This window comes from Canis lupus, chromosome X, assembly GCF_003254725.2.
Source record: "Canis lupus dingo isolate Sandy chromosome X, ASM325472v2, whole genome shotgun sequence".
NCBI lineage: Eukaryota > Metazoa > Chordata > Mammalia > Carnivora > Canidae > Canis > Canis lupus.
In genome coordinates, this window is record NC_064281.1 from 117,583,453 (window position 1) to 117,599,507 (window position 16,055).

General features: G+C 45.2%; 1 protein-coding gene across 6 annotated transcripts in view; it reads left to right on the forward strand.

The window, feature by feature from the left end:
* AFF2 (ALF transcription elongation factor 2) overlaps window positions 1-16,055 on the forward strand; it is a 473,257-nt gene that overhangs the window by 274,769 nt on the left and 182,433 nt on the right. For all 6 annotated transcript variants that reach the window (XM_025460809.3, XM_049107360.1, XM_049107359.1 and 3 more), the window contains one exon: window positions 11,651-11,695. In XM_025460809.3, the coding sequence (XP_025316594.1) occupies window positions 11,651-11,695 (45 nt within the window). The remainder of the gene's footprint in view (window positions 1-11,650; window positions 11,696-16,055) is intronic.

Genomic DNA, 16,055 nt, shown 5'->3' on the forward strand with positions numbered 1-16,055 from the left:
GGGAAACACGAGCAGGTGCATTTAGGGGAAGTCTGGATGGAGCTGGAGACAAGTCACAATGCCAGTTCGCCTAACAAAGCAGGAAGTGGTAAGGGCCAGGATTGTGAACCATTATTTATAATCAAACAATGTGGTAATTTTGCCAACTCTCTGTTCTCAAACACGAGACCATCTTCATGGTAATCAAACTATTACTCTGACACAGTTTACTTATCAGGAGACCAATTTGCAATTGTGACCTGAAAATGGAGGTTGTCTTTCAATTCATTTGAATTGCAAACAGGGTAGACAACCTATAGCTACTGTGGCATATTTTTTAAAGCAAAATCAGGCACCTACATTGACCTCCTATTTACATTTCTTTGAGAAGAAAAAAAATCGCATAAAAGCTATCAAGAAACACATTTCACAGCAGGCAAATTAATTGGTTTTACAGTATTTGAATGGAGGGTTTGTCAAATAAAACATGCCGTGACAGTTAATAGTGTCATTTAGAGCCAGAAAATTATTGGCTTATTTGTTATTGGATAAAAGGAAGGCAAACATTTTGTATTAGGAAGTTTTAATGTGTTTAAAATCCTCATTAGGGATTAATGGACATGCTTGCTTAGCATAGCGCCTCATTAATTTGGGGCTAAACAGTTATTTCTGTGTTTCAATCTCAGTGTTGTTTCTTAACATTTTTTTTACTTCTCTTTAATTAGATCTTGCATTTGAGTTTGGTCTCTACACCATTGGAGATGTAGAATTAATTAATGAGATTTATAAATCTAATGGAAGTGAGTTATTCTTAGCTATCGTTTCATTTTAGCGAACAGTGAAACCACGTGTAAGTGGGCGCAGATCTAAGAGATTTCAGAAGTATAGGGAAAAAATGTGAACTTCCCTGAATATATTTAGCAGTGTCACTTGGCATTAATAGATAAAAGTGTTTTAATTAGAGTTATAAATAATAGGGGAGCTGGTGAAGATTCAGTCCCCATGTGTGCTGCTTGTTCTTTGGGATCATCACTGTCTGAGAAGAGCAACTGTAACTTTTTCTGTGGAACGCGGTGTCATCCGCTGGCAATTAAGACAATCCTAAATGCAGGGTTTAGAGAGCCAAGAAGGCACCAAGTTCATTAGAGGTTAGTCTGAAAGTGGAGCCACTCTCTATCAAGTGTATGCTGTTGTCACATCTTTATTGAGGGCATGTGTGGGTACAACTCATAGAGTCTGTTCTGCTTATGTGACTCTAAGGAGAATTTAGCTAGATAAAAATCCAACTGAAATCTGGGTTTCTCGTTTTACAATAGACATTTATATCATTAGCTGCGTATTCAGGAGAAGACCAGAGTGCTTTTCTCTTGGGTGAGAGATTATGAATGTCAAGGAAAGACCTTCATTTTCTGCAAGTTTTTCAAACAATATAATCCAAAGATAGATTAAAAGGTTCTTTTATAAATGGGGTTACAGCACTTAATTGAAGACCCCATAAGATGCCCGTAGCACTATCTTGAGGAGCTACCAGAAAAACAGAAGTCCTTGTATCTTTATACAACCATAAATGCTTTTGAGGAACTTGTCCATCCAAGGTGTATTATAAGAGAAAATCATCTTTTGAAACATCTTTCCTGTTGAGGCACCTGGGTGGCTTAGTGGTTGAGCGTCTGCCTTTGGCTCAGGGCGTGATCCTGAGGTCCTGGGATTGAGTCCCATGTTGGGCTCCCCACAGAGAGCCTGCTTCTCCTTCTGCCTGTGTCTCTGCCTCTCTCTGTGTGTCTCTCATGAATAAATAAATAAAATCTTTAAAAAATAAATAAATAAAATCTTTCATGCTAATGAGCACATGATAAGTGTTTGTGTAAATGCAAAATATTTGAATAATTTAATGCAACTCCTCTTGAAACGATCTGGCAACTTCTTTTCCATGCTGTATAGGAATGCTCTGTCTCAGGAGGCTGTGGGTTAATCGGGTTCTCTGCTTCCCTAGAGACCAAGTTGAATTCATTTAGCCCCAGAGAGGAGATCCTCCAGCTCTGTGGCCGTATTTGGCCCTGGGCTTATTTTCATCTGGCCTTCTGCATAATATTATGGGCTTCGCCACTGTGTGGTCCCAGAAAATCATTACTCCTGCTCCTGGGCTCTCTGCTTGTTTCATACAGAGTGAAGCCTCTCACGGATTAGAGCAGTTGGAGAACTGTGAACTGTAGGTAATTAGCTAATCAGTGCTGGAAAGGGCAGTACTATTAGTGGGGAGCAGAGTGTCACCTCCTTCTAAATCACTGGAGCTACTTGGCCTCCAGCTCTTTCTCTTTCCCCCTGCCTCCCCCTTCCTTTCTCTCCCAACTGAGGGTATGCACAGCATCTCCTGTGTTTCTCAGGTAGCTCGCTAGTGCTCTCTCTTCTCTCTCCCTCTCTCTGTCTCTCCCTTCAACATCACCTGAGAGTTCTGTTAGGCATCCCTAGCAAATCCATGGTTCTGTTCTCCAAGACAACTATTTCCCGCCTTTCCTTTCTCTTCACATTTCCAATAACTACCCCCCATCCTTAGCTGATGACCTTGCCGCGTACTGCATGGAGCAGAATAGATACAATCAGACAAGGGCCGCCGCATCTTCTCATCTTTAATTGCTCTAACCCAATTGCTTCTGTCTATATACACTCTGCCTTCCCTCCCTGTTACAATGGAAGGAGCATCCAGAGTGTCCATGCTCCTGTTTCAGGCCGTCTTCTCCAATTGTGTCCCGATGCACTCTCTCCTCCTCAAGGACTTTGCTTTTACAACCATCCACTTTCTCTTTTGCAACACTTTTCCCCTCTCTCCACCCACTGGTTTATAAAATGCCTTAATATCATCTCTCTTAAAAAAAAAAAGTAAAAACCTTGACCTGGCCCACATCACCACTTCCTCTCTCCCCATTTTTCTGCTCCCTTTTACAGGAGGAATCGATCATTTGCTCTCTCCTTCCATCCTCCCACTCCCTCCTCAACACACTCCAGTCAGCTTTGCGCTCACACTAGCCTCACAGCGTGCCACTGAAACAGCTCTGACCAAGGTTGCCCATGACCTAGACCTTGCCAAACTCAACCTCCAAGTCCTCATCCTTGTCTTATTTAATGGCCATTTTCTCTTTAAAGCACTTTCCTCTCCAGGCTTCTAGGACACCGTGCTACCTGATTTTCCTCCTGCCCCTTCCCCCACCCCAGCCCCTCCTAAGAATTCATGTTGGGCTTTGGAATACACGGCACATGATAGATCATATGCTGTACTGTAGGGAATGTGGACTCCTAGCAAAAGAGACTGCAAATGGTCTTTCCTAAGTGGTCTTCAGGTTCATCTTCAGGATGACTAAGGTGTGAAACCAGTTTCACAGGTAAGGCCCACAGGATGTGTGTGCTGTGTGTTCTGTGTGACTTGTTACATGAGGGTTGCTTTCTTAATTATGTTTCTGTTGATTGGTCCAAAAACGAGTCTGCCTCTCTTGTGCATTTAAAAGCCATCTGCAGGGAAAGAGAACAGTGGTCCATGGAGAAAATAATCCATGGGTAGGAGATAGAGAATTGACTGTCCAGAAGTCTACTGCTACGTAGAATAAAATATAAGTAATGTAACAGAATCAAATAGAAGGTGTGTCAAATTACAAAATGCAGAAGATACCCCAGAGATCATCTCACCTGGCAACCCGTTCAAGACAAAGGTTATTCTGTGGCAAAATGGGAACTGTAAGAACGGTGGTATGTATGTTTGATGTTGGTCTAAGTTTGCTGTCTTATGTTTTGAAGAACCTGTCATGTATTTGGAGATTGTACCCTTCCTACCTTTTGGATATTGTTTTTGGAATGACCTTTCATGGCAAACTAAACAGTTGGTTATCTTATGTAGGTCTCTGATTGTTTTTGTAACATCATGTGAGACACAAAACATTAGGAACTTGTAGCATGTTCCCCTGCCTTTCTTGTAGAGGCTGGAGAGCAATGAAGTGAATTGTCCCAAACCACACAGCTAATTAGTGCTGGAAAACCTGGACACGAAACTGTTTCCTGTCGGTATGTTTTCCTTCCCTCCTTTATCAGATCATAGTTAGCTGAAAAGGAGATGGCTGCCTGGCAATGGTTTGGTTGCCATATATCATGAGAATTTGCTGTGATCGTGGGGTGTTAGGATTATATGAACACTCTAAAACCTCTAGTGTTTATTCTTTAAATGACAAAATTCAAAAGTGAACTTGCTTCTTGGAACATCTTCTCGATACGTGTCCATCATGCATGCTGGCCTCATTAACAGCAGCTATTGATAGAGTTCAGAAGTTGCCTGATGTCACTCCAGTCTGTATCTGTTGCTTTCCAGTACCCTCTTTTACTAGAAGATTATCGGCCTGCCCACAATCCTGCTGTTAACATTAATGGTTAATGGCAGTGTGGCAAGTAGGGATTTACTGGGATAAGATTCTTATTTTAAATGGTTCTTGGTTCTAGAAATCTCAAAGGGGAGAGACCACAGCCAGAGGGTCTGTGGGTTATAGGGCAAGAGCAAGGCTAAGATCCCAGGCAGGAAAGGGCAAGCAAGGTGGGCCTGAGATTGGGAGGCTGGCAACGAGGAGGAGAATACACTTTATGTGTGAGCAACACAATTAAGGAATCTAGGCACAAAACCTCGAGAATGTGTACTCAGGGGGTCTGGCCCTGGGGCTCCTTCACAGTGAACGGTGTGTAGCCTAGGTTTGGCTGTGGATAGCGACACAGTGGCAGTGGCCAGAATAACCTCGTTGCCCTGCCCAGGTGACCAGAGAACTTCCAGATAGCCTCTAGGTTTCTTAGGGCGATCTTTCTAGATGTGTACCTTATTTTTCTTTAAGACCATAATCCCGCTCCCCATTTATAGCTCACTCTTCTATAGAAGCTAGTTATTACACCAAATAAATGAACAATGAGCTAATGGCTATTCAGAGCCCACTGAATTAAGTACTCTTCACTTGAAATTCCATCTGCCATTAGGTACTCTCAGCTGATGATGGGCCTTTCTGCATATGCATTCTGCCCTTGCCCATGCCTAATGTAATCAGAGAAGAGATGTCCTCATAATGAAGCACGTTGCACACTCTTCCCCCCTCCCACCCCCACACCTCCCCCCGCCCCGTCACTCTGTTGTCCTACCCCCCTCATGTTCCATCTTCAGCATCATTTGTCATCTTCAGGGAGAGCCACCAGATGGAGCAGCAGCCCGAGACTCCTTATACGTTGGGCCCCCTCAATAGGCTTTAACAATTAGTGACATGCATGTGATGTCATGGGGGCCAATTTACAAGGAGACCAGACTGTCTCCTTGGTGATTCCAAGTGTCAAGACACCTGGCTTTGAGGCAACTTGCAATAGAAGTTGGGAAGGGGGCTTATGATGTACATCTCAGACACATAACGGTACTACAAGTGTATTTTTTTATTCCCCTCCTGTAGTTAGGTAGACACAGACTTGGAGAAGTTCAAGGATCTTGCCCCAGTTCACAGAGCAAATTAAATATCGAAGCTGAGATTAGAATCCGAGTCGGTCCAGCTTCAAAGACCGTATTCTTTCTGCTACCCCTTGATGCCCCCCAAAAATAGAGTAAATTATCTCATTTATTTGCTCAAATAAATAAAATGTAATCATGCCCCCTTCCTATTTAGTTTAATGCCATATAAGATTCTAGACAGAAGGTCATTTTTTGATACTTGGCCCATAGTGGTAAGTACATTAAATTCCTTTGTGTTTCCTCTTTTACTTTGAGGGAATGGTGACTATTAGCTTGCTTTACATAGGCTGTTTTGACCATGTGACTCTCTTAACTATTGGTCAAAAGGCATGTTTGAAAGTAAAATTCAACTCTGGACAGCTAGGAGTTTGGCTAGATTAAAAAGATTATGCTGAGTGAAATAAGTCAATTGGAGAAGAACAAACATTATATGGTCTCATTCATTTGGGGAATATAAATAATAGTGAAAGGGAATAGAAGGGAAGGGAGAAGAAATGGGTAGGAAATATCAGAAAGGGAGACAGAACATGAAGACTCCTAACTCTGGGAAATGAACTAAGGGTGGTGGAAGGGGAGGAGGGTGAGGGGTAGGGGTGAATGGGTGACGGGCACTGAGGGGAGGCACTTGACAGGATGAGCACTGGGTGTTATTCTGTATGTTGGCAAATTGAACACCAATAAAAAATAAATTTATTATTAAAAATAAATAAATAAATAAATAAATAAATAAATAAATAAATAAATAAATAAATAAAAGAAATCAGAAGATGAGCTGCTTGGCTGTACCCGTGTAAGCATTGTGAAACCTTTTTTTGTTTTGATTAAAGTTATATTACCTGAGGACTTTTGTCTGCAGCTTATGTAATATTAACTGTTCCTGTTTAATCAGAGACTCATGAATACCAACTAGAATAGGGACAGGTTAAGGTGAGGCAGGAAGCCAGGGGCTGATGGATCCTAATGTGAACTGGGTTTATAGTTTTCCAAATTAGAGAACCCGAGACTCCCCGGATGGGGTGCAGAGATCAAGGGATCCCCGGGCACATGCAAATCGGAGCTTCAGAGGCTTGTTGCCTCTTGTTTTTACAAATGACCAACCATGGGGATTAAACATTTTTAAAAGATGGCAAACTCATTTGGTAGTGCAATATCACAACCTGACTTTTCATTCTATTAGTGATGCCGTGTCGGGGGAGCTCTGTGCCCCAGAAATCAGTCGTGGGGATAAATGTGGCAGTTTGTTAATGAAAATACAAACGGAATTAGTCAGGAAGCACCGTGGGGTGTCAGTCATGCATATTGTTTGGCTGGGCGTTTAGGGTGGTATGTGGCGTTAGCCATGTGTCACTCAGTCACTTGTATTTGTTAGGGGAATCCAAGCATTCGCCGGCGATTAAGCTTGTGATTTTTGAGTTTTACTTTGCGAAGTCTATGTCAAGGTGGAATATGCCTAGAACAGTGAGCTTTGATTACCAGATACTGTGGGACAACCTTAGGGTGCTTTTAGGGAAAAAAAAAAATAATGACCCTTCTGTTACGACAGTCCCTTAATAGTAGCGTACTGGGAGGTATGCACTGAGCTCCCCCTCCCCGGGTTATGGTGTGATGATCATTATTCTTTGAATGTTTTACATCCATCTCCGTGTTGTCTGTTAGTGCTAGCTGCTGCTTATGTCTCTCAATGCCTCAATCAGGGTATTTCTGATATCTTGTATTACCCTAATCGCCAAGAAGTATGCTCCAAACTGATTAATTCCAGGATGATTAAACCATCCTCTGCAATTCGTTTATTGTTGCTGCAGTTAATTGAATATTTGATGCTTTAAAGGTACCCTCGTTATTTCCTGAGATATGTATTTATCAGCGGCCAGACGATCGGTGCATAGTCTCTCTGTGGCTACATGCAGTGGCAGCCTGCACGGTCACGTGCAGGGGGGGACGGCTCTTGTGAGGGCTCCCCATCAACTCCCCACCTGCCTGCTGGGCACCTGCCGTCCCTGGCCCTGGGAGGACCGCATCCGTGCCTGGCCTGAGACAGGGTGGTGTGGGGCCAGGCAGGAGAGCTCAGCCTCCCCTGTGCGGGCGTGCAGCCTGCTCTCTGCTCTGGGAGGAGGGGGCGGAGAGGGGGGCATGCAAAGGACGCCGCAGCTCTGAGTGGCTAACTTGTGCTTTGTGGACTATCTGAGTGCTCAGGAGTGGATTGAAAGGGAGGAGAAGGTGGCTCGGGGATTAAGCGGCAGCTTGGCAACTCGGCGGGCAGTAGTTCTAATCCCACTGTCACCACTAGTTCTGTAGTCTCCTTTCCCACCTGTCCGAGTGACTCCTCCAGAGGGGTGTGCGTGCGTGTGCATGTGTGCAAGCTCGTGAGACAGAAGTGGGGGGGGGTGAGAGTGCCACTGGGCAACATCCCGGGGCTGAGCCCCAGCCTCAGTGCAGCTGCTTTAAGTGTGCAGAGTGACCCCCGCACGCAGCTCCGCAGGGGGCTGAGACTCAAGTGGCCTCAGGTGGCCCCACCACTTCTTGCCATGTCAGATCCTTGGCTCCTCACTCCCATGTGGAGTGAGGACGACAGTGGGGACCTCGGCGGCTGGGAGCTTCTGTCGGACATGGCTCTGTCTGTGAACCCGGTAGGTACCCTCTCCCCGCCACTTTGTCAGCCCTCCCGTTCCCTATTGTCTGTGTCCCGTGTCAATGTTTGTCTCCCCAGTTTGCGTGGAGTCTTGAAGCCAGGAATTATGTTGTCTTCAGCGTCCTCAAGCCCTCCTCCCCTTGGCACCATCCTGAGCACAGTGTGAGCTCAATCAGGATTTGTTGTCTAAAGAAATAAATGGGGAGGACTGATGAATAGGCGGTCGGGTGCTGAATACGATCCTATTACCCTTGTCACGACTACCTTACAATGTATGTCCCAGTGGGTCTCTAATTGTTTGCTTTTGCTGTCCCATCCAGACATTTAACTCCGAGAGAAAGAGGCCAAGTCTCATAGCTGTTTGTGTCACCAGCCCCCACCACACCATCCCTAACACTAGTCTAGGCGCAGAGGAGATGCTTGCTGGTTAATTCAGAAGCACTCGCAGAAGGGAAAGCCCTTGCTGCTCAAATGTAGTTGTCTTGAGGGGAAAACAGCTGTGGGGCAGGCTAGACCAGTTGCAGGACTAGTGACACCATGCCAATACTGGATTCCAGTATTTTCTTAAAAAAGAAAAACAATCTGAACAGTCGGCATGGACGCATACTTCTTTGACTGTCCTCGTCCGTAGAGCCCTTCCCCATCCTGATTGCTCCTGACCCCAAGAAGTCATTATTAGATTTCCTGCAAAGCCCCCGAGTCAACAACTCTTTCTATTTTGACAGCGGTTACCCCAGAAGGAAATGGATATTTATAATAGCCAGTGTAGGAATGGTATTTGCAGTTGGTGAGAGTGAGTCAGGTCTTTCCTTGAAAAGATGGGAAGACTCGACTTTGTAATAAAGCAGTGAGGAGAACAATGGGACAAGGGGTAATAACCTAGATCATCGTGTGGGGCTTTGTGGGGTGCGGAGCACATGTACATCACTTATTTCATTTGCTGCTCACAGACCACCGGTGAGATTTGAAAGGAGCAGGTATTATTATGATGGCGATTTTATTTTATTCTACTTGGTTTTACAGTTGGGGAAACTGGAACTCAGAGAGGTAAAGTTTCGAAGTCCTGTTCCCGAGTGGTAGGGCCAGAACTCCCACCCACCTCCTTATAGACGCATAGGCAAGCGTTCTTGTTGTGTCTGCATATTGCGGGTATGTTTTTCTTTGTGGTTTAAAAATTAACATTACGTTTTTGTGTGGAAGGAGAAATGTATTCACTTTTTTATGAAAGTGGCACATACATTTTGAGGCCAGACAGCCCACATGGATGGAATGCAACAACGATATTGAAATGTTATTCTGCTATAATCATCTTGGCCTTTGTCCCGGGTTATTTGTTGGAAGTTCAAAGGCTGTCTTGGAAAATACAGTTGTTGGAGCATTGAGCAATGGAATGAGATTTTATATGCTGTTAAGACTAACCAGTTGAGTTCTGTAATCCTGTAGTATGTTAGACCAGCACCTCCCAGAGTGTGTTCTGCAAATGCTAGTTCCATATGGAATGGTGGTAATTGTTGATTGGGAAACAAAAATCACAAAAACTAAAAACCCAGGAATTCATTGGTCAAGAAAGTTGGGGATGTGTTGCACTGAACAGTTAGATCCATGGCTCAGAGCCTTTAATTCATGTGGTGGATTTCCATGGTGGGGGGTGGATCACAGTATTTCCCACACTTATTTGGACAGGGAATCCTTCATTTGGCGATTCCTCCTATCCACCTTACTCTTGAGTCTACAAACTGCATGAGGGAGGAAGCTGTGTGTCCTTTGGCTTTTCACTGTATCTGTGCCTAGCATAAGGCAGGAGGCACGGTGGGCCCTGGCCCTCAGAAAATTTGTTGAATGAGTGAATGACCTGTGCCAGGCCAAACTACCTGTGATTCCCACTTTTTCAGCCTCTTTCTACTGTTCTTTCTTTTTTTTTTTAATTTTTTATTTATTTATGATAGTCACACAGAGAGAGAGAGAGAGAAAGGCACAGAAACAGGCAGAGGGAGAAGCAGGCTCCATGCACCGGGAGCCCGACGTGGGATTCGATCCCGGGTCTCCAGGATCGCGCCCTGGGCCAAAGGCAGGCGCCAAACCGCTGCGCCATCCAGGGATCCCTCTACTGTTCTTTCTACCCGGTACTGGAATATTCTTGTGCCAGGAAGAGTAACTGTATAAGCCATCATCCAAACTGCGACATTTTTGAGGGAGAAAGGTGACACCGTCAATAATTACTTCAGGGTAACAGGTGTAACCTGGAACCATACAGGATAACCCATGGCCCCTTTGTTATTGGTGACTCTTTCTCAGCCTGCCTCTGCCACTAGGGATTTTATGCTCCTGAAGCAAAGACCTTTAAACAAAGGTTTAAATTAATGCCTGTACAGTAGTGACCTTAATGCTAAATTAAGATTTGCTGATGGTTGTAGCATGTCCTTTTTCGGGTTGAAGGGAACTGGGGCTATGTTCTGTTTTCCACTTCCCCCAAATAGAGTTATGTCCTTACCTCAGCCTATCCGGGTAAGTAGGGGTTCATCACCCAATTGCCCTTGCAAGAGGTCTGGGACATAGAGCCTCTGGCAGTGCTGTCTTTACAGGACTGACCTTTCGTCCTCTGAGGCAGTGAATTAAAGAGACCAAATGTTCTCCTTGCCACAACTGGAGAGAAGTGGAAGTAGAAAATTGCAGTCCTGAAGAGGGTGAAGGTGTGAAGGAGAGAGCGATATTTGGGGGATGCCTGTAACTCACACAGGTGGTGTCATGCCTGCAGACCTTTCTCTGAGTCCCTCCCAGTTGCTGCTTTAGAGCTGGTGTCTCACTTTGGTGTTCAGCTTCTGGCTTTCACTGATTACAGAGTCCCTGGAGGATAGAGCCATGTGCCAGACCGGCAGTAAGTCCTCAGTACATTTCTACAAGTTGCTTGAATTTCGATTGATTAGGAAGATGTCACACTAAGAGAGATGGCTCATGGGATTCACTTTGTATGTTTGTGACATTCTCTCTAAGAGCCAAGGCACATGTGCAATTTACCCATGAGTTTGAGCCTTGGTTTTTTGGATATGAATTGTAGGCATCTGGCTAGACTTCTCTAAATTAAAAAAAAAAAAAGAACTTAGTCCGATCATAGATATCCTTCTAGGCCTTGTCTTTTAAAAATCTGTGATGATGAATAATACATTAAACTCTGTCAGAGGGTCAAATGAGCCTTAAAGTTAGGGAAGTCAAGCTCCTTCTTTGGATGAATGAGCCAAGTAAAGCCTACATGATGGGGGAGGACAGCCCTAGCCTCCTACAGAAAATTGGTGATGGAATGAGTCACCCTCTTTCTGCACCTTACCCTGTGGTCTTACTGCTTCATTAAAGCAAAACAAAATTGGCCACTAGCAGACACTTTCTACTTTGTACTTAACAGGAGAAAACCCTGCATTGATAGCTCTCATTCTTTTCCTTATTACCGTTTTTCCTGCTGTGTAAAATACTATGCAACAAGCTTCTCTGAGAACAACTAGATGGTGCTTAATTTTTGTTTGTTTATTTTCTTTTAGGTAAGCCTTCCCAGTGATCCAAGCTGTGTTGAAGAAATCTTGCGGGTGAGTTTAAACCTTTATTTCTGTGCCTTTTAATAATGAAGCAATCTATCTGCTTAAGCTGTTTAAAGTAATTACTGTGCTGTTTCTGGGAGTATCCTGATGGGGAATCCTCACGTGTCACCTCAAGCCAAGCCCCTGGTGCTCACACCTCCCAGCTCATTTCTCACCTGTCCTCTCCACATCCCCGGCCAAGCTAGTCTTGTCATCTCACCAGGCTTCCGTTTCATTCTTGTGATTTTCTGGATCTTTCTTCTGAGACTCCCCACCTTCCCCAGGAAACTCTCCTGATTCCAGCAGCCTACCCTAAATCTTGGGCTTTCTGCTCTCTGGGATCTGAGCCTCAAACCCCTGCTGCCTCCCTTACCAGCATGGGTGGGAACGTGGTTGTGGGGACTGTGGCCCCTGGTGCGGGGGCCAGATGTGGGAGGGTGGGGACGGGTGGTGAGAAGGAGAGACTTGAGAGAGAAGGCAAGTTGTAGGAACCGCTACTGATGGGAGGGAATGTGTGCCTAAGAATGGCTCGGAGGCAGCCCAGAGCTGCAAAAGATGTCAGTGACAACTCCCAAAGTAGACACTTAAGCGAAGGGAAGAACCAGAGCCCAGCTGGGAAAATGGGTCTCCTGTGTCTGGCTGTTAGCGTCATAAGGCGAGGTGACATGGTATATGAAGAACAGGAGTCCCAGGGCCTGCCCTGCTGTTTGTCACTCTGTGATTTGGACGGAGAACTCCCATCGTTCTGAATCTCCATTCCTTGTCCGTGAAACAGGATAATAATACCTGTCCTAATTCCCTTAGAAGCTGCCAAGCGCTATAGATGCTCATTATTATGATAAATGATGATCAGTGTGGCCATGAGAAAAGCACGCAGGCTTGCCGCCCAGGAAAGAAAACAATTTGTGTGCCATTGAAAAGTCTGCACCCCCCTCCCTCCACCTACTGAAGTGAGGAGCTCACCGTCCCCGCCTGCAACACCCTGTGGTGCCTGCCTTCGCTCATGGCAGCCCAGGGTTCCTGGGGACCCTGTGACAGTGCAGCCCAAGGAATAATAAAGAGGACAAAGCTGTTTATTGTCAAGTTGACCTGAGCACCAATTTCACCTGTTGGGGATATCCGTGCCTCCTTTTCAGCCCACGAGCATTGTTGATGAGTCCCATTACCCTGATCAGAGATGAGACTCTATGAATTGGTGATATGCTGACTACTTAAAAAAAGAAAGATTCATATATTTGAGAGAGCATGCACACAAGACAGAAGAGGGGCAACAAGAGAGGAAGAGAGAGAGAGAATCTCAAGCAGACTCCCTGCCGAGCGTGGAGCCCAAGGCAGGGCTTGATTTCATGACCCTGAGATCATCACCTGAGCCAAAACCAGGAGTCGGACGCCAAACCAACTGAGCCCCCCCAGGTGCCCCTATACCGGCTACTTTTGTGAGAGCCCAGGAACCCCTCTCCCATCTCTCCTGGGGCCCAAGGGTCGGGGTGGAGGGTGGGGGGCTGTTGAGAGCTCCATCGGCATGCAGCACCTTGGGACTGCAGCCACCTGCTCCTTGCATTGGGCAGAGATGGGTCAAATAAAGCAGAGACAGCCAATCCTTGCTAGCATGTTGGCTGCCTTGTTCAGAGAAAGGTTACATGGCAACGTTTTTCTCTCTTCCAAGTGAAGTCAGCACTCTTTTCTTAATTCCCAAAGGAATGTCAGACCCATTTCAAAATCACCACCTAATTGGTCACAACTGGAGTCTCTTCTTAAGAGCAGCCTGGCCCTGCTGCCTGTGTGCTTGCACGCTGCCTGAGAGAGGGGAGCCAGGGGAACACCTGGCAGAGGCTGGCGGCCCCAGTCCGCTGGAGGAGCCACTTAGAGAAACAACAGAATGTCACTTAAACATGGAAAGAAAAGAAGCAGGTTGCCTTAATAAGCTCGTAAAAGATAGCACCCTTTGAGGAAGTAACAAAAGTCCTTCTGTTCTTGAAAGAGAATCTAGGGAAACGTATTTTTTTTTTTGAAGGGCTATAGATTGTATAGAATTCTGTTTTTTTTTTTTCTCAACAGTCCCATTAATGAGTGTGCTTTCCTTTATTGAAGAATACCATGTTTCATTTCCCATGCCTAGAATAAAAATAAGAATCTTGAAGCCAATGTCCTAAATTTTGTGAGGGATTCTTAAATCTGTAAAGCCCACATTGTATAGCACAACAGGCTTGTGTTCCTGCTCGTTTGAGGGCTGTGGAGCTGGGCGGATGGCGTCATGGTGCTCTGTGTTGCCCTGCTCCCCATCTGCCTCCTTCTGGGGTCAGGGGGTACCTCTTCTCTCCACCTCTCTCTGACCCCTTCTGTGCTTTTCAGACCGGCAAGTTCATGTTCTCCGTGGCTGAGGTGTAGGTGTGTAGAGGAAGGAGCTCAAGCCCGGGGGTGGGACGAGCTGTGTTCATCACTCTCTAGCTGTGCAGCTTTTTGATCTATTCATGTAGCAAAGAAGGGGTAATAACTCGCCCTCCCACCCCACTATGCACCTGCAGCGAGAGAACCCTTAAAGCGTGCACACAGTCTGCATGGGAAACCTGGAGATAGATCTCAATCTGTTTGTTCTCCCAACATGCCCACCTCACTGATCCACACACACCCCTTTTTGCCCTCCACAACCCAGCAAATGAAGCATGCAGACCCACTGCATCTCACATTGGGCCAGACTTCTTTTATTAAACCAACTACAACAACACTGGCCTCTCCCCTCTCTCAGACCCTCAATCCCGTAGCAACAGAAATACTTTGTCCTAATGCATTTTATTTCAACCTCCTTTTCCAAAGCACCATTCATATTTAGACCAATTGGCTTTCTTTGCAAGTTGCCCTCACCTCTGATCGTGGTCTCAGCTCTCCCTCAGGCCACTTCTTCCACTTCTTTTTCTTTGTGTTCCTGCTTCTTATACTGTCCTGTAGCCCACCTCCTCTGATAGAATGACCTGATTTTTCTATGGCACATGATTGCCTTGGCAAGCACATGAACCCCATTATCTTTGATACAAAACTGCGGCGCCATCCCTAATTATTTCAGGAGATTGAGGCCCAGAGAGGTTATAAATGACCTGCAGCGAGGGTGAAGCTAGTACACAGCAGAAGCAGAAATGGAACCTGGTCTTCAGTTGACACTACACCAAACTGTCCACTGCCCTATCACAAACCTATGGGGAGAATCTCTAGATTTAAAAAAAAAAACAATTGTCCCAGATGCTGGCTGACTTAGTTCTGGCAACTTTAAGAATACCACCAAACCAACAGAATTGGAGCAGGTGTCAGGAATTATTTCTTTCCTCTTGCCCATCCTCACCTCAATATTGTCAAATCTCACCTCAAATAATCAAATAAGAACAGTGACAAATTACTGCCACTAATGAAAACTAATAGTAAAGTGCCACTTCCAGGGAGAGTAGTTGAGCACATTGAGTCGTGTGCCTCTCACGACAGTCCTGTAACTCGGCATTAATAGTCACAATTTGCAGAATAGGAACAAGTGGCACCTAGGGAGGTGTCAGTTGCCCCCAGGTCTCCAACAACCGCCATGCTTTCCGTTCATTCTGTTCCTGTTGGCTCACTCAAACCCACTCCGATTTCACACCCATTGCGATGGCATCAGCCACCAAGTCCTTTCAGCTGCTGTTGCTTCCTTAAGATGTACAAATCCAGTTATGCCAAAATAATTTCAAGTAGTTTGCAAGCAGACCAGAATTCCCCAGCCTATAGCACCTCTGCCTCTAACCACCCTTCCACCATAAAACAAGCCACCCCAATTCACTTGTCTTTGCTACCTATCAAGTACATTGTTGAATATTATACATTTTACAAATCAGAGACTTAAAGGCACACCATTTGCTCTTTAGACTCAAGCTACCCTTGAGTCCAAACAGAAATGAAAACCAACAATAACTCTGGCCCTGGTAGTGACGTTCTGCAGTTACAATTCATCTACTCCAAAGCTGTTCATATGTAATAATCTAGGCAGAGGCAGCTTCTTTCCTGAGCTCCACAGGGTTTGATGAGTCCTAGAGTCATCATTTCTGAAAGAGTTAAGCCAAGGAGAGCAGCAGGCACTAAATGCTACTAGCTGAGGATGGATGTTCAATGATTATTTGTTTTGCAGTACTATGATTTATTTGTTCCTTGCAAGAACTGACTTAAAAGTATCAACAAACTATCAATTAAGTCCTTTCTCAAGTCAAAAACGCAGATAGAGCGCTTCTCTTAGGCTTGACGCCGAACAGATTGTGTTTCCTAGCAAAGTACCTTCAGTAGTTGATAATTTCATAGTCTAACATCTGTAAGGGTAATTCACTGTTTATGGGGAATGCTGAATTTGCTAGCTCAG